This window comes from Lathyrus oleraceus, chromosome 5, assembly GCF_024323335.1.
Source record: "Lathyrus oleraceus cultivar Zhongwan6 chromosome 5, CAAS_Psat_ZW6_1.0, whole genome shotgun sequence".
Lineage (NCBI taxonomy): Eukaryota > Viridiplantae > Streptophyta > Magnoliopsida > Fabales > Fabaceae > Lathyrus > Lathyrus oleraceus.
Window position 1 is genome coordinate 368,166,085 of NC_066583.1, and position 22,598 is coordinate 368,188,682.

Consider the following 22,598-nt stretch of genomic DNA (forward strand, 5'->3'; position numbering starts at 1 on the left):
GTTCATTCTGTTATTTCGTTCTTAAAACACTTAAATCAACTTTGACAAATAAGGATCGTTGGGATCAAACATTATGGTGTAACTCTTTGAACAATTGATTATTATCAAGCGTTCGTTTTCCATCAAACAATTTTCTTAATAACCTTGAATGAAAAAGGACCGTTGGAATCCAGCATTTCGGTGGAACCCCGAAAGATTGATCCTGAGGCTTAGGTCTCGCTCTCATCAAACATTCGACATTCACCTATAAAATACATTTCAACCAATCAAACTCTTTTTCTCCCCGCCGTGCAATTAATCTTTAAAAAAATTCACAAACGAAAGACATTTTGTCTTAAAATGATGCAAAGCAATGCTTCATCCATAATCGTTGAGTTGAGATAGTCACGTTATTCCCGTGAATGTTGATTTGTAAATCCATTTAATGTGATGCAAACGCCCGTTCCTCACCTGTTTTGGATAAAATAATGTTTTTTCTTCGATTAATACAAGATAGTTTTTGCTAAATTCGACCATTAAACAAACATTTCCTATCCAAAACTACGTAAGCCTTGAATTCTCTATTGTACTTGGAGATACATAGGAGCAGGATTGCGAAATCTTGTCAGTCCCCATAATAATAAAAACCTTTTTAGGTCATTTATCATTAATAAAAATTCAAAAGCATTTATATTCTCTTTATTTTTCTATCCCAAATAATTAGAAGATCGCAAATTAACATAAGCTAACATTCAAATCGAAACTAACTAAACAGTTCTCGTTCCCCTGTGTAGTTGACTCCCGAACCCTGATATTGGTTGCGATGACCATACTTTATCCTTTCTTTTAGGGGTTTTATCGATATTTTCTCTTTCCCTCTTTGGGAATAAATAAAGTTCGGTGGCGACTCTTTTAAGTCCATCCCGTGAGCGTGCGATTGCGCTTCACGAGGTCATGTTCTCATTTTTCGAAGTGCAATAAATATGAATCAGAGTTAAGTGTTTAACATCATATTAAAGCAGTTCAGAGTTAGAAATGAAAGCAAGCTAAACATAACCGGTTATCCTAGTTCCTTATGCAAATCGAGATTAGCCTAGTCCCCTTGCATTTCCCAGGGATTTTCACTATAACTAAAATGGATTACAATTTCTCAAGAACAAAGCAAGATACTTCCAATGCTTAAACACACAAGTAAGAGACTTATATGCTCAAGCACACAAGCAAGAGACTTATAATGCTCAAGTGCACGGGCAAGAGACTTCCAATGCTCAAATACACAGGTAAGAGACTGTGAAAAACTACACTTGATATATAATCATAGGTGTGGACAAAATACAATACAGAAAGACTCTTTGAGACTTAAGAATTTCTAAAATATGCAAGTGTTAAGAAATTCTAAGTTAAACTTGTGCTTTTTGTTTGACATAGTAACAACTCTTTTACTGTCAATGACTCGTTATTTTTTTCAAGTTTTCAACTCCTTATATAGAGATAAAAAAGAGTCTTTGAAGAGTTTGCACAAGAGAGTCTTTGAGAAGCTTGATTCAGAGATGTTGAGATGTTTCTTGATATGGTTAATATCATTAAAAAATCATTTGAAATCCCTTTCCTACAAAAGTAATTACATGTTGCATCCCAACTGTCTTTTGCAGATTTTTACTTAAGTCTTCACGTGATCAGGAAAAGACAAAATGTCCTCAGAGTCCGATAGTAACCTATCAGAATCTCCTTGACCCTTGTGTTGATTGGATCTTCAGAGTCTGAATCTTCAGAGGCTGGTGCTTCAGAGTCTAGAGGCTGACGTTATTCAGAGTTGACGTGATTCAGAGTCTGGTCTTCAACTTCTAATCTTTCAGAATCTGGATCTTTAGCTTCTCTTTAAATGTCCATTCTCAATACTAGTACTGGGTTTTCTTCAGGAATTTTAGTCTATGGTCATGCAAACTTGAACATTTATTAGTATACCCTATTGTTCTTTAAATAATTTGTTATCATTAAAACCTTAGAGATATGCTACAAACCAATTTTGTTCCAACATTATTATCTTCTCACAGTCGTTTGAGATCTAGATGAACAATCGATGGATCCAACCACCACATATTTGATATCTTGACTTCATGAAATATCGAGTTCTTCACCATTGACGCTTTAGGGTTCTAGATATGAGAATCAGACTTGACCTCGTGGAAATCGTAGGAATCGGAAGTCGATTACCATAGACAGTGCCATTGCTCTATTGTGGAACCAAAAATAGAGGATATTGCGGAAGCTATGGTGGAATGAAATTTTGAAAGTGATTCGGTGATGCGGCTTCTTGGATCTAAGACTGTGATTGTGACGCATCTTGAATCGGAGACGTTGATCTTGAACTGGTATTGCTAATCTCCGATACGCTGGACCAAAAAGGAGTTTATGCATGGTTAGCACTCCAACACCCAAATCAGTTTATGATTCAAGATAATCATAGTAAAAGTGGATATTATAGATTGGAGATTATACCTTGGACCCAATAGAACGGACAAGATGAGTGTGCCTTATCATTGTTGGAAATCCCCCAAAACCTATGAAGAATTTCAATCAATCTTGATGAACAAGATTGTTATTACCCACACAATAGCAATGAAAAGAAAAGAACAATGGAGAAAGAAAGAGTGTAAAGAACGATGAAGGGGAAGAAGGATTAAATTTTGCAGAGTTTCTCTCTACCCACAAACTGTGGAAAACTTCTTATTCACTTTGCAACTACAAAATAAAGTAAATTTTTGTTGGGAGAGTTTTTTTCACTAGGGAGCATTGAACATTGTGAGACTTCTTTCTTTTTTAGCAACACCTTTGTGAGAGACACACCATATATTCACCCAAAACCTTAAGGTGATAGGTGAGTGGGTTCTCTCACTTATAAATGTTCAAGTCTCCATATTTTCAACCAATATGGGACTATTATCCACACTACTCACACTTGATACATTCTCAACATTCCCCCTCAAGTGTCACTCCCCCTCAAGTGTGAGTCCATAATGCTCCCCACAAGTGAAAGCTTTTCTTACTTCCACAAACTCTTGTACAGCACGGAACGCTGTTGACTTTCGATACAAGTAAGTCGGCCCATTTCTCGAACCAAAGGCTTTGATACCATTTGCTGGGGGAGTTTTTTTCACTAGGGAGCATTGAATATTGTGAGACTTCTTTCTTTTGAAGCAACACCTTTGTGAGAGACACACCACATATTCATCCAAAATCTTAAGGTGATAGATAAGTGGGTTCTCTCACTTATAAATGCTCAAGTCTCCATATTTCCAATCAATGTGGGACTATTATCCACACTACTCACACTTGATACATTCTCAACAATCATATTAGGCTTTTGACCGTCTCATAACAATTATATATAAGTTTTATTTAAAAATATCCATCTCATACAGGGTCGGCCTTAAGCAAGGGCAAGATGACACTTAGCTCAGGGCCTCATTTTGTTTTTAAATAAGTAAAATATATATTTAATATTATATTAAATAAATTATAAAAAAAATAAACATGAATTTGTCAATGAGCTAGTGGAAGCGGAGCAAATTTGAAATTGGTAATAAAGGTTGTGGATTTGATGCTCTTGAATTCTTTTTTTTTTAATTATTGTTTCATCCATTTTTTCTAATTATTGTTGCAGGTTCGATGATCCTCCTAATTTCATTTTTCTAATTACTGTTGGATCCATTTTTTCTAATTACTATTGCATAATTTATTTATTTATTATTATGATAAATGATAATGATTTAAAATATTTAAAGATGAATATAAAATATAAAAATGAAATGAAATTGAAGACTTAACATTTTTTCTTTTATTTTTAATTATTAATTCTTTTTATTTATAATTTTATTTATTAATTGTTTAATGATCTTTTGAAGACACTGAAATATAAAGATTTAGTTGATGAATTTGCTTCAAAATAATATTTCGAGAAAGACTCTTTTTAACTAATTAAAAATTTGAAGTTTGTAAGAATTTAAAAGAAGTTAGATTTATCAAACAAAATATAAAAGAAGTTAGATTAAATTGTCGCAATTATTTTTTTTTTTTATAAATTAAACATCTACACTTATATAATTTACAAAAAGAAAAACTATTTTGATGCTGTAACCGCGTTCTACTGTACTACCAGTGAATCTAAATCCTCAAAACTGTAGCTATACTATACTACTATGTAAGTTTGTACGAACCGTACCTATAAAAAGAAACTAAAAGAAGAGGTTAGTTAATCTTTATAAAAAGAGAAATATTATTAATTTGACAGAATACAAGACTTTCTTTCTTGGTGTCCATATAAAAATACCACAAACACTTCAAAGTGGACCAAACCAAAACCAAAACCAAAACAACCTTTGTGTTTTACCATCTGCTCCCATGTTTTTCTCCAACCTCATAACATAACATCCTTATCCTATATTCATTCACTTTCACCTTCAGTTCAACTTGGTCAAGTTCTTGTTTCGGATCATCTTTCTTAAGGTGAGAGAGACTCATCAATTATTGAACTGTTTTCACTTTCCTTTTTTATTTGAGTCTGATTTTAGTTATCAATTCACAAACTCTAGCCTGATTTTAATAAAATTAGTTTTTTTATTCTTTTTGGTTTGGTTTTTCTGAGTTTGTGAAATTGGGTTTCTGTTCAAATTGATATTAAAGGCATCAGCTTTCAAGTTTGTGAATTGATTTTTTACCCTTTTTCTGTTTGATGTTTATTGACTCTTTTTTTTGGATTTTCTTTTCAATTTGTTAGGATTAGGGTTGGGAGATTTCATTTCAATGATGGGGGTTTTGAAAAAATTTCATCTTTTTATGTTAATTGAGTTAAAGTTATGCATGTAAAGTGATGTGAGATAAAAAAAGTGTGAGAAAATTGTAACTTTGGAGGGTTGGTGTAGTGTGTTATTGGAATAGCATATTGTGATTATGGGGAATATAGCATCTACCGCACTTGTTAAAATCATAATCTTTTATGGATTCTGATTACTTTCTAAAGCTTATTTAAACCACTAAAAATGATTTTTTGTTTTCAAAAAGTGATTTCTGTAACTTTGGACAGTTATATTTTTACATATTGTATTTGTCTAACTGTTTTCTTTCCTCATGCAGAATAGCTCGTGTTTCCGTATACTGTATACTCCTGTTGCTAAAAAAGTTTGAGTTCATCATTTGTCGACGACGAAGTTAGTTACTGGCATATCTTGTTCCGAAAAAAGAAAGGCTATTGGAAAATTTCTTGGGTGTTTGTGCAAGAAAAATCAATCGGTAGTTCTCGTGTATTGAAGAACTTGTTACTTCTCAATGCAAACATCACAGAAACATGAAATTTCGTTCGGCTGTGACACGTTCTACGTTGAGCCTGTGCAGAATATCGAGTCATATTGCTTACCTTCCGGTGAGAATCTTGACAACTATTCTTCCTCCGATAACAGCAGTCGAACATTCTATCCTTCTCATCAGACTCTAGAACCGTATAGCGCCCATGAATCTGCTTCAACTAGTAATAACAGTTTCCCTTACCAAAATTCTCCGACCACTCTCAGTTTCTCTCGGAACAATAGTCCGGTGTCGAAGCTGGAGTCGAATTCACGCGTGATAAGCCAACAAAATTCTCTTGAATTTGTTAATGGTTCACCTGAGGACGACGATTCTTACTTGACACAACATGATTTTGATGACCTCAGGCATAAGATACAAGAGCTCAAATCTGCTATGCTCGGACCGAATGCAGATATGCTAGATTTGTACGATACTGAAATTCGAGAAGAGTCTGGTTCGTTCTCGTTAGAGGCGGAAAACTGGAAGAGAAATGTTGAGATGGTATCGAGAGGGGACTTGAAAGAAATGCTTTATACTTGTGCAAAAGCAGTAGCTGTGAATGATATGGACACAATTGAATGGATGGTTACCGAGTTACGCAAAATCGTATCCATTTCAGGAAGTCCAATCCAACGATTGGGAGCGTACATGTTGGAGGCTCTTGTTTCCAGGATGGCTTCTTCCGGAAGTACAATCTACAAATCGTTAAAATGTAGCGAGCCTACCGGTAATGAACTACTTTCCTACATGCATGTACTTTATGAAATATGTCCGTACTTTAAGTTTGGGTATATGTCGGCAAATGGAGCGATTGCGGAAGCTATGAAGGACGAAAGTGAAATACACATAATTGATTTTCAAATTGCACAAGGGACTCAGTGGGTGAGCCTAATTCAGGCTCTTGCTCGCCGGCCTGAAGGACCCCCGAAGATCAGAATAACGGGTATTGATGACTCGTATTCAGCTTACGCCCGCGGTGGCGGTGTTGATATAGTGGGGGAAAGGTTATCTGCACTTGCACAGTCGTGTCATGTTCCTTTCGAGTTCCATGCTGTTAGAGTTTCCGCTTCTGAGGTCCAACTAGAAGACTTTGAACTTCGACCTTACGAAGCCGTGGCGGTGAATTTTGCCATTATGCTACACCATGTGCCAGATGAAACCGTGAACATTCATAATCATCGCGACAGGCTGTTGCATTTGGCTAAATATTTCGCTCCTAAGGTGGTGACTCTAGTCGAGCAAGAATTCAACACCAACAACGCCCCGTTCTTGCAGCGTTTTGCCGAGACAATGAACTACTACTCAGCCGTCTACGAATCAATCGACGTCGTTCTTCCAAGGGATCACAAAGAGAGGATTAACGTCGAACAGCACTGTCTGGCTCGAGAAGTTGTCAACTTAGTAGCCTGCGAAGGGGAAGAAAGAGTGGAACGTCACGAGCTTCTAACTAAGTGGAAAACACGTTTCGCAAGGGCTGGATTCACGCCTTATCCGTTGAGCTCGTTCATCAACTCTTCAATCAAGAATCTTCTGGATAGCTACCGCGGACATTACACTCTAGAAGAGAGAGATGGTGCACTATATCTAGGTTGGATGAATCAAGCTCTTATTGCTTCTTGTGCGTGGAGATGAAGAGTCCAATGACAGTTCAGTTTTGTTAATGCAGGTTTTTATGTTAGACTATGTATCATTCTCCTATATAGATTTTGTCTTTTTTATTACAGTCAAATAACTGTGTTGTAAAAGAGAATCCTAAAACTTTGTCACAAATAGTAGTAACAACATAATGGATTATATAGTTATATATGTTGAATTTGTGTATCCCATGTGTTTTTATAAACATATATTTCTCGATAGATTTAAAAATAAGGATAGTAACAATTTTTAAAAACTCATCCAAACTTTCTATATAGTTGAGAGACTTTTAATTAATTAGATTTCTTTCCAAACATTTATTGTCCTTCACTCCCTAGAAGTGTGGTGATTTGAATTACAAAGCCAAAAGTTTTATACCGAAGAAGTGTTAATATATATAATCTAACCCTTCAAACTTCAATAAATTTGGTTCACGTTCAACTTGCAACTCAAACTGTCTTATTTATTTATAGATTGAATTGGATTCACATCTTTCAAATAAAGAATAGTTTTGAATATAGTTTAAATGAGCGGATTTGAATAATTTAGATTAGTTTTATTTGGATAAACGGATTTCCGAATCGATTCCATTCATAAACATTCCTAAATATATATACTCATTCCATTTTTCTTTTACAAGCAACTTTTGATTTTAATTTTAAATTCATTGATTTTAATCTAAAAATGTCCGGGGTTAAAGTCAGAGTTAAAGTCTGGATTAGCACTTTAATCTTTTAACTCAATTATGGTGAACTCCGGAATCCAACTCATTGAATGAAAAACATAACTTATATTTTATGAATATATTTTTTTGTCAAATAAAATTTTATTGGTGAAACCGTCAAGGTTTGGAATCCTTTATTAATCAACAGCATAGCTGTTAGAAATCATATAATGTGAATGAGCAAGCTAATCATTAATATCATGTTGTAAATCATACTCCTAAATGCTTCGAATTGAACATGTATTACACGTGTTGATAGCATTGTCTTTGAAGTAATTGGTTCATTATTATTGCAAAATAAATTACTGTTTTCAATTTTTAATAAGTACACCTCCAATCATTATTATAAAAAAAAATTTACTAAATAAACAATATATCTCATCAATATTATATCAAATTCATCGATTATTTAATAAATTAATTAATTTATTTATTTATAATAATAACCAGAAAGGGTGTACGGATTACTTTAATAAATGAATAATATTTATTCTTTCGTTGTTTTGATATTATAAAAATATATCTTTGATGACTCAATAAGTACATTAATGTTCTCAATACACAGGTACTATGAAAAATTCACTATTTTTCTCAACTAAAAAGTACGAAGACATGGTTAAGGGAAAATTACAAGGCGGATATTTGTTACTAGTCATTATCCTTTATATATCATAACAACATCAAAAACTCTGAATATAACACCCAAAAGTTCAGGAACAAGCTCAGTGCCACTTATAAATAGTTGAATTCAAACACTTTTACAACGGTTCTTGTGGAAGCTTCATATTTGTACAGAAGACTTTCTACATATAATTATACAAACAACATCATATATATATATATAAAAGCCAACCTGAAAGGACACAGCTACTGCTAGTTCTACCAAAGGACAACTCTAAGATACTGTGATAGGATCATAAAAGAACTATCAGCATTTTCAAAGAGAGGCCATGCCTTTCAAGCATCACCAGCCAAAAAAAGAAAGCAAAATGATACACAGAATTTCATTTCATTTTAATTTATTTAGTTGTGTAAACAATTTTACGGACCCATTAGTATTCTTCCCATGTTCTGTGGGCAAGGATAACTATCACTTGGATTTTCTCTAGAGCCATATGGATTTGAGTTGTTATTTAGTACACCAAAGTATCCCGGAGGCGGTGCAGTATGAACAAACTTGAAACTGGAATTACCGGTGTGGGTGTGAGTTTGGCCGTCACTGTATTCATTACGCATCATCATCATCCTCCCTTGACTGTTTGATCTATTTTCAGCGTTCGGGCTAATGCCCATTCCAAGGTCAAGGCTAATAGTATCACTTTCTTCGTGCCGAATTCTTGCTTGACCACCTGCAGCTGATGGTCCTGCCATGTCATGACTATTGTTCCTTGCAGTTGGTACGTCATGATTGTGTTTACCCTCGTATGTTGTAATTACAGCTTTCGGATCATGAGATGCCCTCTCCACGTGTTTTCTAACCGGGCAACCGGCGTTTGTGCACTTGTAATAACTCCTGTGATAAAAAGCATGGTTATCCAAAAATATGAAACAAATCACCACATTTTTCTCAAATACAAAAAGGACCAAATAGACAGAAATCTAACTCTGAGCATGAATAAAGTTAACCAGGAAAAACTTGTAGTCCCTGAATAAAATTATTGGCAAACCTCACTCACAAGTTAGTTATTAGATCGGGAAGAAATTCTACAATTTCTGACAAGATAGGCTATTCAATGTAAAAGTGGATCTAATAATATTGAGCTTAATCTAAGCAAAATGCATTTCAAACATCTTTAACCTCAAAAAGAAAATTTTCTTAAGTCAATATTTTGTCTATATTGTAATTTCAGGTCAGTCACGGAGACAAGATTTCAGCTAGTATTCAGACAAGGACAAAACTTCGGCTAGTATTCAGTTTTAATGTATTAGATCTTGAAAAGAACTACACTATTTTGCTAATCTTCATGACAACCAGTGAAAAGGAAAACAGCTTTACAACAAAGATAAGTCCAGCAATCTTAATGATCAGTATAACCCCTTCAATCGTGCAAATCAGTGCATAAAATGCCTTATAACCTCTAAAATGCCTTATAACTCACTATTAATCTACTGTCATAACCATGCTTATGTTTTTAGACATTTTTTTTGTCTGAGAAACCATTGAAGTAAACATATACTTCCATATTTTCTTGATATCTAAATATCTAACAGTTTTCCATTGAGCATTGTGTTTCTTTGCGTATTATATTCTTCCACATTTTCTTGATATCTACGTATCTAACAGTTCTTCATTGACCATTGTGTTTCTTTGCCTATTTTTCAGCAGTGTTCTTAATTTCAAACAGCTTCCGTAACCATTATGTGGTTAATTGTTTTAGTTCCTTTCTAACTTACCATCCTCACTTGCCAATTGCCAATTCAGAACTTGTATACACTATACAGCATCGATTTCCCAGGCATCAACCTTATACTAACTCATTATTTCGCAATTAATCCAAACTGGTGAGTTAGAAAAGAGATAAATATAATCCTCTTAATTATAACTCTTTTATTAGGTTTTTATAGTGGGTTCAACTCATCCCTACAAACCTGGCTTGTAAGGTGGGGGCGTCTCGTTTTATAAAACCATTTCGAGCCATATTTTAATTCAATGTGGGGTTTAGGTTTTTCCCAACACACCCCTCAAGCCCGGCACTATTGGGCTTGGTATGTAGATATAAATAGTGGGTGGCCCAATTGATAGGCTCTGATATCATATTAGGTTTTTATATTTAACGTAACTTATCCATACAAACCTGGCTTGTAAAGTTAGGGTGTCTCCCTATGTAACTCATTTCAGGACTATCTTTATTCAATGTGGGACTTGGGTTTTCCCAATAAATTAAATAAAACATTGCATGAGCTTGAGATTTAGAAATTAGAATAATCCCCGTTTCAAAATATGTTATAGGATGCTCTCTATTTTCCCTATTCTATAAACCATTTTTTTGAAATCTTATCCAAATTAGCGGGAAGTGTTTTTAAAAATCAAAGGTGTTTTTCTTGTAAATAATCTGAAACAAGAACACTAAATTGGACTTCATCAATGTAATTTATATTGTATAGTCATCAATATCAGGACATACCTAGGGTTAGGATTGCCTCTTACCACCTTCTGCCCATATTTACGCCAGCGATAACCATCATCCAATATGTCAACCTCACTCAGAGTCTGTACAACAACCCGTGGCTCCCGGATAGGCTTAACTACAGGAATGATGTCAAGATCCATTTTTCTGCTTAACAAAAAACTCTTGATCAGCAAGTGACTACACATAACAAAAATAAAATAAAAACTCTGGCCTAACTCATCAAACCTTCGCTTTGAGAAAGGATCATCTTCATCAGCCTCATCATTATTCCGGTTTGGCAAAAATCCTGCACCCTCTGGACTATCATTGTTTGTTGCTATAGGCGATAGCTCTGGGGTACTGTCACGCTCAGCTGCATGAGACATCTGACCATAGTTATTAAAGCCTTTGTCTACAATTCAAGAATTAAAAGAAAAAGAAAGCCATGTTATTTGCTTGGCACAAAATAGTAATAGAACAGAATCTATGAGAAGTATTCATCGAGTGTTACCGTCACGGCTAGTCAAAGAAGCCCTATCAGATCTCTCTTCTTGCACAGACATAATATTTCCACCAGAGTATCGACGGCTTGGTTGAGGTTTAGGATGATCATGTGTTCCTTTGTAAACTATCTCAGTGATTTGGCCATCATGAGAGCGTTCAAAGAGTTTCTTCACTTCGCAGTTAGGGTGTGTGCATTTGTAATAACTGCGTGGAAATTCACACCCTTTAACAAGCTTCTGTCCATATTTTCGCCAATTGTATCCATCATCAGACACCTTGTCAGCAGCAACTGAAAGTCCATTGCCCCTACCATCGACTTGCGATGCCTGAAGCCCAGTTGCTATGTTACCACTGGGGTTTGATTCGTCCAACTCGACTTCAACATGAGCACTGGCCCCTGAGCTAACCATTTGAAGAGGTGATGATGATAGATTTATTTCATCTGAAGGGACTGCCATTTCACTTTTGACCAATGGTAAAGAAACAAAAGTTTGAACTTTTTCTTGACCATCAATTTGAGTAGATTTTTCACATGCATGGTTGTCAAAGTTAGCAGGAACCTTACCCAAGTGAAGAGCATTGTGTAAGTACCGTGCAACCAGTAGTAATATTCAAAACAGTATAAGAACAATGTACATGACAACCAAAGTTGTTTCTGCAAACTTTACAACACCAAAAATACGAGAAAATAAGATGTAATGAAAAAATCAAGTAATTGATTACCATATTTGATCTATTGTGCGGTTTAAATTCAAAGAAGCTGGATTTTCCGTCATCAACAGGATTAGTATTGTAGCATACAGTGGTTACAGGAAACGTAGCAGACATGAAAGAAGTCATAAAACTATGTGATGTTTGTTGAAGCCTAGGAAGAGAACCTGTTGTAGGCGACGGTTCTACCTGCAAGATACGAGAAATATGTTATGATATGTGAAACTTATATAAACACATCTCAGAAAAGCCATTCTCACATGAATCTTGAACTGCACAAGTTAGGTTAGGACCACTCAGACTATGAACGTCAAGACACTCTCAATCAAGCCCTTTCAAAGAATAAATATCTTGACACATAATCTCTTTGACATTCCTTATACTATTCCCAGGTCATGTTATACAGAACTAAAAACGGATCCACTAACTAATCCTTGAGAATGGTTCCATTCGATTGTTCCACATGTCTAAATGAGGGAAAAAGGGATTTCTTGTGTTCCCTACAACACCGTTAAAAACAAAAAAGCGAAAGCACCAACACAAAAGGAAGATTCACTATGTGAAAAAACAACACTGAAAAAATAATGTTTGGCGATCATAAGAGGAAGCCATATTCCAATTTTCAATAGAATATCATATTGAGCATAAAGCAGCAACATAGAGTTCTAGAAATGAAAAGCATCAGAATCTAACTGTACCAAACTACAAACACAAACCACACATATAATAAAATCTAGTAACCGAAAAAGATCAAACACAATAATGGCCAACTTCAATTATAAAAGAAATTAAACAAATAAGCAAAATTAAATCAGCCACAAATTAAACAAGCACATATACTCTCACAGCAATTCTCAAACTTTTCATGAAACACACAGCATCTCCAACTCATCAACAATTAAATTATATCATTTTAAGTCACAAATCATAATAATTTTCATTCCAACCAAAGAAAAATGCTCCAAATATTCTGTGCTCGAATAGTTAGCACACCGAAAAAGAACAAAGTTTTGATATGTCACTCAGTTTGTGAGCTTCAACCTACCTAGTAAAAATACATTTTTTTTAACAAAATCAGGAATGAATTAACCTACCAATCTAAATTATTTATTTTTTAGTTTTGTTTTTAACAATCCCAAACAGATCAAAATGAACATTCATGCTACATTTTAAGCAATAAAAAAACAAAACCCTAGAAACCAAAAAAAAATGAAGTATCCTTCAAAAACCTTCATATTTGAGAGTAGCACTGGTGATTCTAGAAAGGAAGTCGGACTTAGTCCCGGAGGAATAGTTAAAACCGGCGACCTAGAGATCGGGAGCTTGGCCGGGGACATGAGCTTGTATCTAGCTCCGGTGGTGTTTCCGGAGGCGGAAGGTCCGTCGGAAGCAGAATCCGGTTTTATCCCAGTTTGATTTGGATCGTGGTGTTTATCTTCCATCTCGCGGAGAGTTTGTTGCCGGAATTGAGGTTCACCGGCGGCATCCATTGTGGTTGAGTCAGAAGGGAAGGAGGAAAATAGGTGGGGGCAAAAATGTCATTTGAGTGGAAGGAATCACTGTGTTTGTCTGAAGGTAAGGTAGTGAGCGTAAGAGAGTGAGACGTAGTTGACCTGTAAAGTTGGATTTCTCTCTCTAACTTGCTCTCTATGTGTTTGGCTTTCGTTTGTCATTTTAAACGTTTTCTGAGGTCTAGTATATTTGCATGTGAGAAACTGTGTGTGAAAAGAGAAACTTGTGGGTTTTTTTTTACAAGGCTTGAAAAAAAATAAAGAGAAAAAATTAAATTTTTAAGAACAAAGTTTCCATAGTTTCTACTACAAGAATGTTACTCAACAGTTTGATTGTCTTTACTGGGGTGCGGATGATTCATTACATGTTTTTCTAATCAATGCTACATGTTTATGATACTTCCTCAATCAATTCTTCATGAGGTTAATATTCAGAGAAATGTATACATAGCGTGCGGACTCAATAATTCTCGTACTTTCAGATTTTAGGATTTTTAAAATTAAAAAAAAAATACATTACACATAGATGTATTCAACACCACAAATCATATTATTGAAAATAAAAAATTATTACACTAAACATATTTAACAACAAATATTACACACCGATAATATTAATATATGAAAATCAAAATTTAAAATACATGTCTTTTATAAATGATAAGAGAAAATAAATTTGATAAAAAAATCTATTTGAATCTTGATCAATAAAAATGCAGTAGTTTATTAGTTTATTGAAATGAATGATATGAATGAAGAAACCATATCAAATAATAAAGTTTTGCAAGCAAAAATTGATGAGGGAGGAGAGAAAATATGTGAATGTGGTACTGGTTTTGAGGCTAAGAGGAAGATCTGGAAAAATTAAGTTTTTCTTTTATGAAATGTGTGGGAGAGCAAATCAATTATGTTATTAAATAGTAAGGTAATTGACGTGGGCAAAATTTATTACCGTTCAAGTTAGCGACGTGAATATCATGACGCAATATTAAAGGATATTAGCGACGTGAATATCATGACGCAACGTTAAAGTTGTCGGTCCACCTACGCCTCAATCAATTCCAACGGTCAACTTTTTCCACTTAAATTTTTTTAATTTTTGAAAATTAATTATCCACGTAAATATTATGTCACGGCAATATTTTTATTTTTTTTCAAATTCTTCCCATGTGAAAAGCTGACGTTTGTTACTTTAATATTTTAAATACGTATCGGCGTGTAAATCACGTCGCAAATGTCATTTTTAACGTCGTAAAATTCACGTGGCAAAACCACGCCATTGGATAATATTTTTCTTGTAGTGGCGGTTTCTCTAAATCCAATAGATATAACGGTATTATGAATCTCATTTTTTATCCATTTTCATTATGGGTTAAGAAAAATCTGAATGCTTAAACATAAGTATTAAGTAACTATTAACATTAAAATGTAGAAAAGAAAATAATATTTTTATTTTTATTTTAACATAAAAATAATATTTTATAAGTATTAAGTAATTATTAACATAAAAATATAGGAAAGAAAATAATATTATTATTTTTCTTTTAACTAACTTCTGCCAGAGGTATCATATGTATATTCAACTAATGTAAGTGAAGTTAGGCATTGTTACAGTATATTAATTCAAATGCTACAATTAGTGGTATGATGTCCTTATTCTACCCGTAAAAGTATATTAATTTCTCTTGTTCAGGCTCATAGGTTTAGGGTCAGTAATCCCTACTCGTCTATAATCATATTATCAGCGCATCCACAAATAATAAGTATTACGAACAAAGGCAATTAAATAAAAATTTAACTTCAATTATCCATATAACGTCAAATTAAGCATGTTATACAATAGGTTGCAAACAAGATCATCAAACAAAACTTAATCCATAGGAGTTTAGCTACTCATAATGATACAGAAAATACCAAGAAATAAGAGGAAGATAGTGTTGAAACAAGATTTGTTCACATCCTTTAGATTTTGTTGATAACAAAGTACTTAAAGAACAATTGGATATACTAACATATGTTCAAGTGTGCAGGATCATAAAGCTTAAAGTCTACTCAGAATTGACCCTATTAAAAGCATTTTTTGACAAGCTAAATGTCTCAGATTCTGATGGATCAAACTCTAAACATGGTGGTTCAGCTTCTGATGGTTCAGACTTTGGGTATGATACTTTTGCCTCTGGTGACAACCCATAATTTGTCGTCCTTAGCTTGAAAAGCTCAGCCTATTGTCCATACTCTATACCCATATCAGACTTATCTTCTCAATATCAAACTTAGTCGAAAAGTCAACTAGAGTCCCTTAGTGCAAGGCTTAAGAAAAGCTTATGTGACTTGTCTAGTTCGGCATCGTTTCTGGTTTATAGCTAGGATTAAAAAAAAGATGCAGTGGACTATGCTATTACACAGTGGTTAAAGATCTTAACATGTTCCCTCTTCCAACTTCTCTCTCTTGGAGCCTCTTCATTTCAAATCTCTCTTGTGAGAACAACTTTCCAACGACTCTTTTATCTGCCTCTATAAAAGGAAACTGAAGATTTTATGGAAGGTTAATAATCATCAAATATCTTAACATAACACATTGAGTAAAAACTTTGAGTTAAAGTTTCATCTATTATTTTACACAAGCTCTTAAGATTTCTTATCTTAGTATATCTTATAAATATTAAGTGTTAATAATCATTGTGATTATTGGAACACCACTATACTTCTAATTGTGTATAAAATTATATTTGTGATTATTTCTCCTAAATTGTTTGTTTAAAGTAGAGAAAGTCTCTAGCAAAGGTTGCTTGAGCAGTGAAGTCTTTTGCATGCGTGCTTGAGTAGTGAAGTCTCTTTCTGGTGTGATTGAGCAGAAGCCTCTTGTAGGATTGCTTGAGAGGAAGTCTCTTTCTGGATTGATTGAGTAGTGAAGTCTCTTTTTGGTGTGATTGAGCAAAAGTTTCTTGCAGGATTGCTTGAGCAGGAGTCTCTTTCTGGATTGATTAGCAGTGAATTATCTTTCTGGTTTGATTGAATAAAGTTGTAATCAGTTCGATTATAGTGAAAATATCTTGTTGGACAATGGGATTGGACTACTCTCAGTTTAGGAGATGAACCAGGGTAAAGTCTATGTGTTGATTTATTTATTGCTTCTGAACTTTATTATTATTCTGCTGCCATTGACATTCTTATATCAGCCACTGAACTTGTTCAGATTCTGAAGTTGTTCATTAGAAACGAAAAAGATTCTACATACACAACTCAACCCTCCTTTATTGTGTATTTTTCTCTGCTACAAGAAGGTTCATGGCCATAATATGTGAAATGACCAAGTCTCTTTTTAGTGGAACTCTCAAGAGGAAACTCGTCGAGATAGGAGTAGGCCAAATGGTTGGTCAAACCTGTATAAATCTTGGGTGCACTCTCTCCAATTCTATCTCTTTACATTCTGTCATTTGCTTTTATTTCCTCTCTAATTTCTTCTTCTTCTTTTGTGTTGCTTTAACTATGTTGAACTAACATAAATCATTATTAAGAAATTTTTTTAAAAAAATAATCTTGATTTCTAAATAACACAATCCCCCTTCTCCTCTTGTCTTTAAAGTTACTCGGTCAACAAGTGGCATCAGAGTCTAACTCATATTTTAAGGCTAATCATCCTAGGATGAAGGAATGTCTTTAAACGATTCACTAAACTAACCCCATTATTTAATGGAGAATTGTATGCTTTGTGGAAAGAAAGATGATAATATTTATAGAAGGGTGGAATTTGATATTGGGAAATATATAACAATGGTGTTCTTGTCCCCACATATTAAGTTAATAGTATTGTGGTATACAAAGAGGAAGATGATTGAACCAAATAAGAAAGAGAAAAAGTGCAACACAATTTGAAAGTTAAGACTATCATCACTAGTGCTCTTAGTCTTGATGAGTTTTTTTGTGTTTCTCAATGAGGCGGAAAAAGACATATGGAACATTTTCCATGTTACCCATGAAGTAACAACTGAGATAAAAGGGAAAGGATGAACACATTAACCCATAAGTTTGTATTCTTCATAATAAAACTTGAAGGAAACATTTATGATATGCAAAGACAATTCATTCACTTTTTAAATCACACGAGAACTCTGTAAAAGTCATTATATGCTTAAACCATAGTTGACAACCTAAAGTCCTGACAATTTATGAATCTAAAGATTTGTCTTCCTTTGATTTGACTACTTTATTTGGCAAAATTGCAGGAACACGAGATGTAGTTTAATAAGTTGGATGATGATGAACAAGGTGACGAGAAGAAGAAGACTAAAGTTATCTCTCCAAAATTTACAAATATAAAAAACATGGATTAAAAAGATGAAGACTACCAAAGGAAAAGTGATGAAGACATGAACTTCATGTTTAAAAAATTTAAGGAGTTCCCGAGGCACGAAAAACAAACTTTAGTATTTCAAAAGAAACAAGATGATCCATACAATAACTAATGAAGGTCCTCATTCATTATTAAATTCTTTCAATGCAAAAAGAAGTTGCACATAAGACCAAATTGCCCTTAGAATCGGAGAAAGTTCAAGAAATCTCAAAAAGAAAAGAAAGCCTACATCTTGTGGGATGACAATGACATGGATTCCTCAAATAATGAAGAAGTTATCACATGTCTCATGGAAGATCATGAATAAGACGTGGAAACTTCACATTTCTTTTATAGTTATTTATTTCTCATTTAGAAGAAATTAAATAAAGAAACAAGTAAGTTAAAACATTTTGTCTTCACATCTAAAAACATTATTTCTTCCCTTGAATTTGAAAATAAAAATCTCTTGGAAGAAATAGAAAGTCTTAAAGAGAGACAAAGTGTTTTAATTCAATAATTTTCCTCTTCTCACGAAGTCTTAGCTAAATCTACCAAGTGTGGTCAATTTGATGTTTTGAGAAATAAAAATGATAATTTATAAAACACACTTGATAAGGTCATTAAAAGAAGAAATAACTTGAATATTATTCTAGGTAATCAAAGATAATCATATAATAAAGTAGGTATAGGTTATAAACCAAAAATCAGGCATGAATTTTCCCTTGTGTATATTTTTGTCGATTTGGTGCTATTAATAAATATTTGTGCAAGGACTTTTCGGATATAATGCAGAATAGATTCGAAAGGTCTATATTGATGGAGTTTTGTAACTCTCTTATATTACAAATTAATAAATCAGAGGAGGGATTCCTTAAAAATATTAACGTATGGAATGTACAAAGATGTCTAAAGCTCTTCAACAATAAAGATGAAGAAAGAATACTTTGCGGCATCAAAATCAAATTGTCAGAAAAAGTTGTATAACTATTTATTAAGGGGAAAAGATTGAAGAATTATTTCCTGGAAGGAATCTCAGCAAGAAATAAATAAATTACAAAATTGCGTCTCAAGGGTAAGAAATCCTCTAAAGCTTATGTATTGTTCGGTAAGAGTTCTTTTTGAAAGAGGGAAGGTAAGCAAAAAGACTTTTTCTAGAAGAACAAATCTCAAATTTGGATGTTTCCATCTATGGGGAGAAGTATGGTCTTATGTTTTTCTTAATTATGCTCTCTCTCTCTCTCTCTCTCTCTCTCTCTCTCTCTCTCTCTCTCTCTCTCTCTCTCTCTCTCTCTCTCTCTATCTATCTATCTATCTATCTACCTATCTATCTATCTCTATCTCTCCCCCTCTATGTCTCTCTCTCTACGTGTATTTCCACCTCTTAATCAGATAACTCATTCCTTTTATATGAGTTATTTTGTGATTTATGGGCTTATGTTATTTATCTTTACCCTACCTTTTTGATAATTCTAAAGGGGAAAAGTATACTCTCAGAGGGAGTATGGTGTACTCTCTATATTTATTTAAAGTAGTTTAGCCATACCAATATTTTACCCATATTTTTTCTACTTTTACCACCTCAGTGAGAGATGCAATGTCATCATCATAAACACAGGGATGTAAATCTTCGTGCTTGCAGGTACAACTGTCTGCAACCATTAGAAGATCATAATGGCTTTGATAATGACAACAACGTATGGAAAACGACATTATGTAAAGTCTTCATATGTCAAGAAAGATCAATGGTTAAGATTTTCTCTTAAATATTAAAATGTTATTTGTGAGATCAAGATGTCAAGTCAAATTCAATGATGACATCACCTAAGTTCAAACAACGTTGGTGAAGTCTTTGACAATCTCCATTCCAATAATCTACATGATGGCATCTATCAAAGAAAATATATCAAGCCTCATCATTCAAAACATTCAAGTTCAATTTGAAATATTAAGTCAATTTTAAATCAAGTAATGAAATGTGAAGCTCTGAAGTTGTGAAATGGAGGAATTGTGAAAGCTCGTATGGTCTTGTGTTTAGCATGTGTCTGAGTGATTAGTTAAAATGTAAAAGGTCAAGAGTAAGTCTTGACGTATAATGGCAACCACACACACTTAGACAAAAGCTTTTAAAACTTTATATTATTATAATAACTTCTTGAAAACCTATCAAGACTTCACTACACCAAAAACTGGAATAGACAGCGCACCTTAGAGGGCGCTTTATTACAAAAGCGCACTCTAAAGTGAAGCGAAAAAATAAGGAGCGAACAACTAGAATAGACAGCGCACTTTAGAGGGCGCTTTTGTAATAAAGCGCCCTCTAAGGTGAAGCGAAAAAATAAGGAGGAGATAGAGGGACAACAATACAGGGCGCTTTTTAGAAAGCGCCCTCTAAGGTTACCCTTAGAGGGCGCTTTTAAAAAGCGCTCTATAAGTCCATGTGCATTTCCAGTTTATAAAGCGCTTTTGGAAAGCCTTAGAGAGCGCTTTCATAAGCGCCCTCTTAGGCCCCCTTTAGAGGGCGCTTTTTTTCCACAAGCGCCCTCTAAGGTCCCCTTTAGTAAACATTAAAATTATAACATACTGTGCGTTTTGTTATTTCACTCTCTGTTATTTTCGTTCTTTTTCACGTTAGGGTTCTCACTGCTACGATTTTCGCTACTTCTAAGGCGTTCTCCTTCCACCTCTGTTAGATCTACGACGTTTCCTCCTTCTATTAATTCGTTGTTAGCTGTTCGATTTTGACACCATAGATATTTTTCTAATCTTCATATTACTTGGTTTCTCTTCTGACGTTCGCTATTGTTCATTTTTGGTTTCATTTTTCTTGGTTCATATATTTATTGAGTATTCTCAACAATAATAATTGTGTTGCAATGCTAGCAATGGAGCCTAGGCATTATGGGTTAAATTTCACCAACTGTTTCATTTGTTCCTCGATGTAGAAAAAGGAGGCAGCAATATCTAAAACACCTTCTACCAATCAAAGGTACACTATGCAGCTTATGAGTGTATTTATTCTAGCATACATAGCGTAGCTAGTAACTTAAGAAGTTTAGGTATGGATGTTATTTGATAGAGTAAATTAGAGTCGACTATTCTTCTGTTAGCTTTCAGTTAGACCATTATACAATTCTACATATATATTTTCTAGTCAATGTTTATCTTTTGTAAAAACTATATGATGATATATAACTATGCTACAAATTAGTGCATACCACTAATGCTTAATGCATGGTTCATACATTCTCATGCTATTGAAGTCAGAGATATCTGAAAATGTTGAGAAACTAACTCAATAAACCAAAATTGTTTTGGTTTTGGGTTGTTGTTGGAGACATGAATGCCCTGCACAGAGACTAACTCAATAAAGCGGAATTGTTTTGTCTCATCCCATTTTTGGTTTCTCTTCTGAATTTTTTTTTGTTTATTCTAATTAGTAATGGATAATACATGGATGTCTTCCAATCGATTGTCGAGAGAGTACGAGAATGGGGTATCAGAATTCGTTAAGTTTGTCGTTGCGCACGCCGAAGACCCCAGTAGAATGATATGTCCTTGCTTGGGTTGTTGTTATGGGAAACGGGTTGACGCAGTTCAGTTGACATCGCATCTAATGAGGCATGGAATTGATCGAAGTTATACATGTTGGAATTTGCATGGTGAGAAAAGTAACGAGAATGTTGAACCGGTGGATAGTACGACCTATGCCTCAAACTATAGTGGTGCAGATACATACGATTGTGATCGAGTTGAAGAGATTGCAGAAGCACTTGAAGGAGATCTTAAGGATTGTCCCGAAATGTTTGAGAGGTTGGTAAGTGATGCAGAGAAACCTTTGTATGATGGTTGCACTAAATTCACAAGATTGTCTGCGGTATTAAAGTTGTACAACTTAAAGGCGGGCAATGGATGGTCGGATAAAAGTTTCACAGAGTTATTAGCCCTTTTGAAAGATATGCTTCCTGAGGATAATGTTCTTCCCAATCGAACATATGAGACGAAAAAGATGTTGTGCTCTATTGGTCGGATACATTGTTGAAGAAGCGATTGAGTTTTGTACTGAATATTTGTCTAATGTTCAGTCAATCGGACTCCCCAAGTCTCAGCTTGTCGAAAAGAAAGAAGGAAAAAATCTAATTGGAAATAAAATCGTGGCAGTATCAAGGGTCGAACGGGATCAAGTGCATTTGTATGTTCTGCACAATGAGAATGAGGTTGAGTTGTATGTTGAAATTCACAAGGATGTTCTCCGAGGTTTAAATCCCAATAGAAATGAAAATTGGATAGTACGAGAGCACAATCAATGTTTTATACCTTGGTTTAAGGATCATATTTATTCAAAGTATTATTCAGATCCCGCTTCAATAACAGAAAGGTTGAGATGCTTAGCATATGGTCCAAGTTTCCATGTTTTTTCTTATAGCGCATACGCGATTAATGGATACACATTTTATACCAAAGAACAAGATGATAAAAGTACTATGCAGAATAGTGGTGTCACCGTGGTAGCTGAAGCAATGCACATATCAAGTGTGAAGGACTTAAACCCCAAATTTGCAAATCTGTCGTATTTTGGTGTTATCGAGCGCATTTGGGTGTTTGATTATGAGAAGTTTCAGATTCCTATATTTGGTTACAAGTGGGTTGAAAATAATAACGACATTCGAATGGATAAGTCAGGATTTTTGCAAGTGGATCTTAATAGGGTGGGATACAAAGATGAGTCTTTTATTCTAGCCTCTCAA

General features: G+C 34.2%; 2 protein-coding genes across 3 annotated transcripts; one reads left to right on the forward strand and one right to left on the reverse strand.

Annotated features, from left to right (window-relative positions):
* Positions 1 to 4,256: 4,256 nt before the first annotated feature.
* On the forward strand, positions 4,257 to 7,135 carry LOC127084782 (scarecrow-like protein 21). Its single transcript, XM_051025303.1, has 2 exons — positions 4,257 to 4,485; positions 5,113 to 7,135. Exon 2 carries the CDS (start codon positions 5,305 to 5,307, stop codon positions 6,952 to 6,954), a length of 1,650 nt encoding a protein of 549 aa, XP_050881260.1. The 5' UTR covers positions 4,257 to 4,485; positions 5,113 to 5,304; the 3' UTR covers positions 6,955 to 7,135.
* Positions 7,136 to 8,390: 1,255 nt separating this feature from the next.
* Positions 8,391 to 13,742, reverse strand: LOC127084783 (probable WRKY transcription factor 20). Of its 2 annotated transcripts, none has more exons than XM_051025304.1 (6): positions 13,236 to 13,742; positions 12,019 to 12,195; positions 11,303 to 11,855; positions 11,038 to 11,203; positions 10,807 to 10,956; positions 8,391 to 9,194 (listed from the first exon to the last, which is right to left on the reverse strand). In XM_051025304.1, the coding sequence occupies exons 1-6, from the start codon at positions 13,494 to 13,496 to the stop codon at positions 8,723 to 8,725; spliced, it is 1,779 nt and encodes a 592-aa protein (XP_050881261.1). In that variant the 5' UTR covers positions 13,497 to 13,742; the 3' UTR covers positions 8,391 to 8,722. The 2 variants fall into 2 exon arrangements, with proteins under 2 accessions (XP_050881261.1, XP_050881262.1); XM_051025305.1 differs by having other exon boundaries at positions 11,038 to 11,164; positions 13,236 to 13,731.
* Positions 13,743 to 22,598: the final 8,856 nt, after the last annotated feature.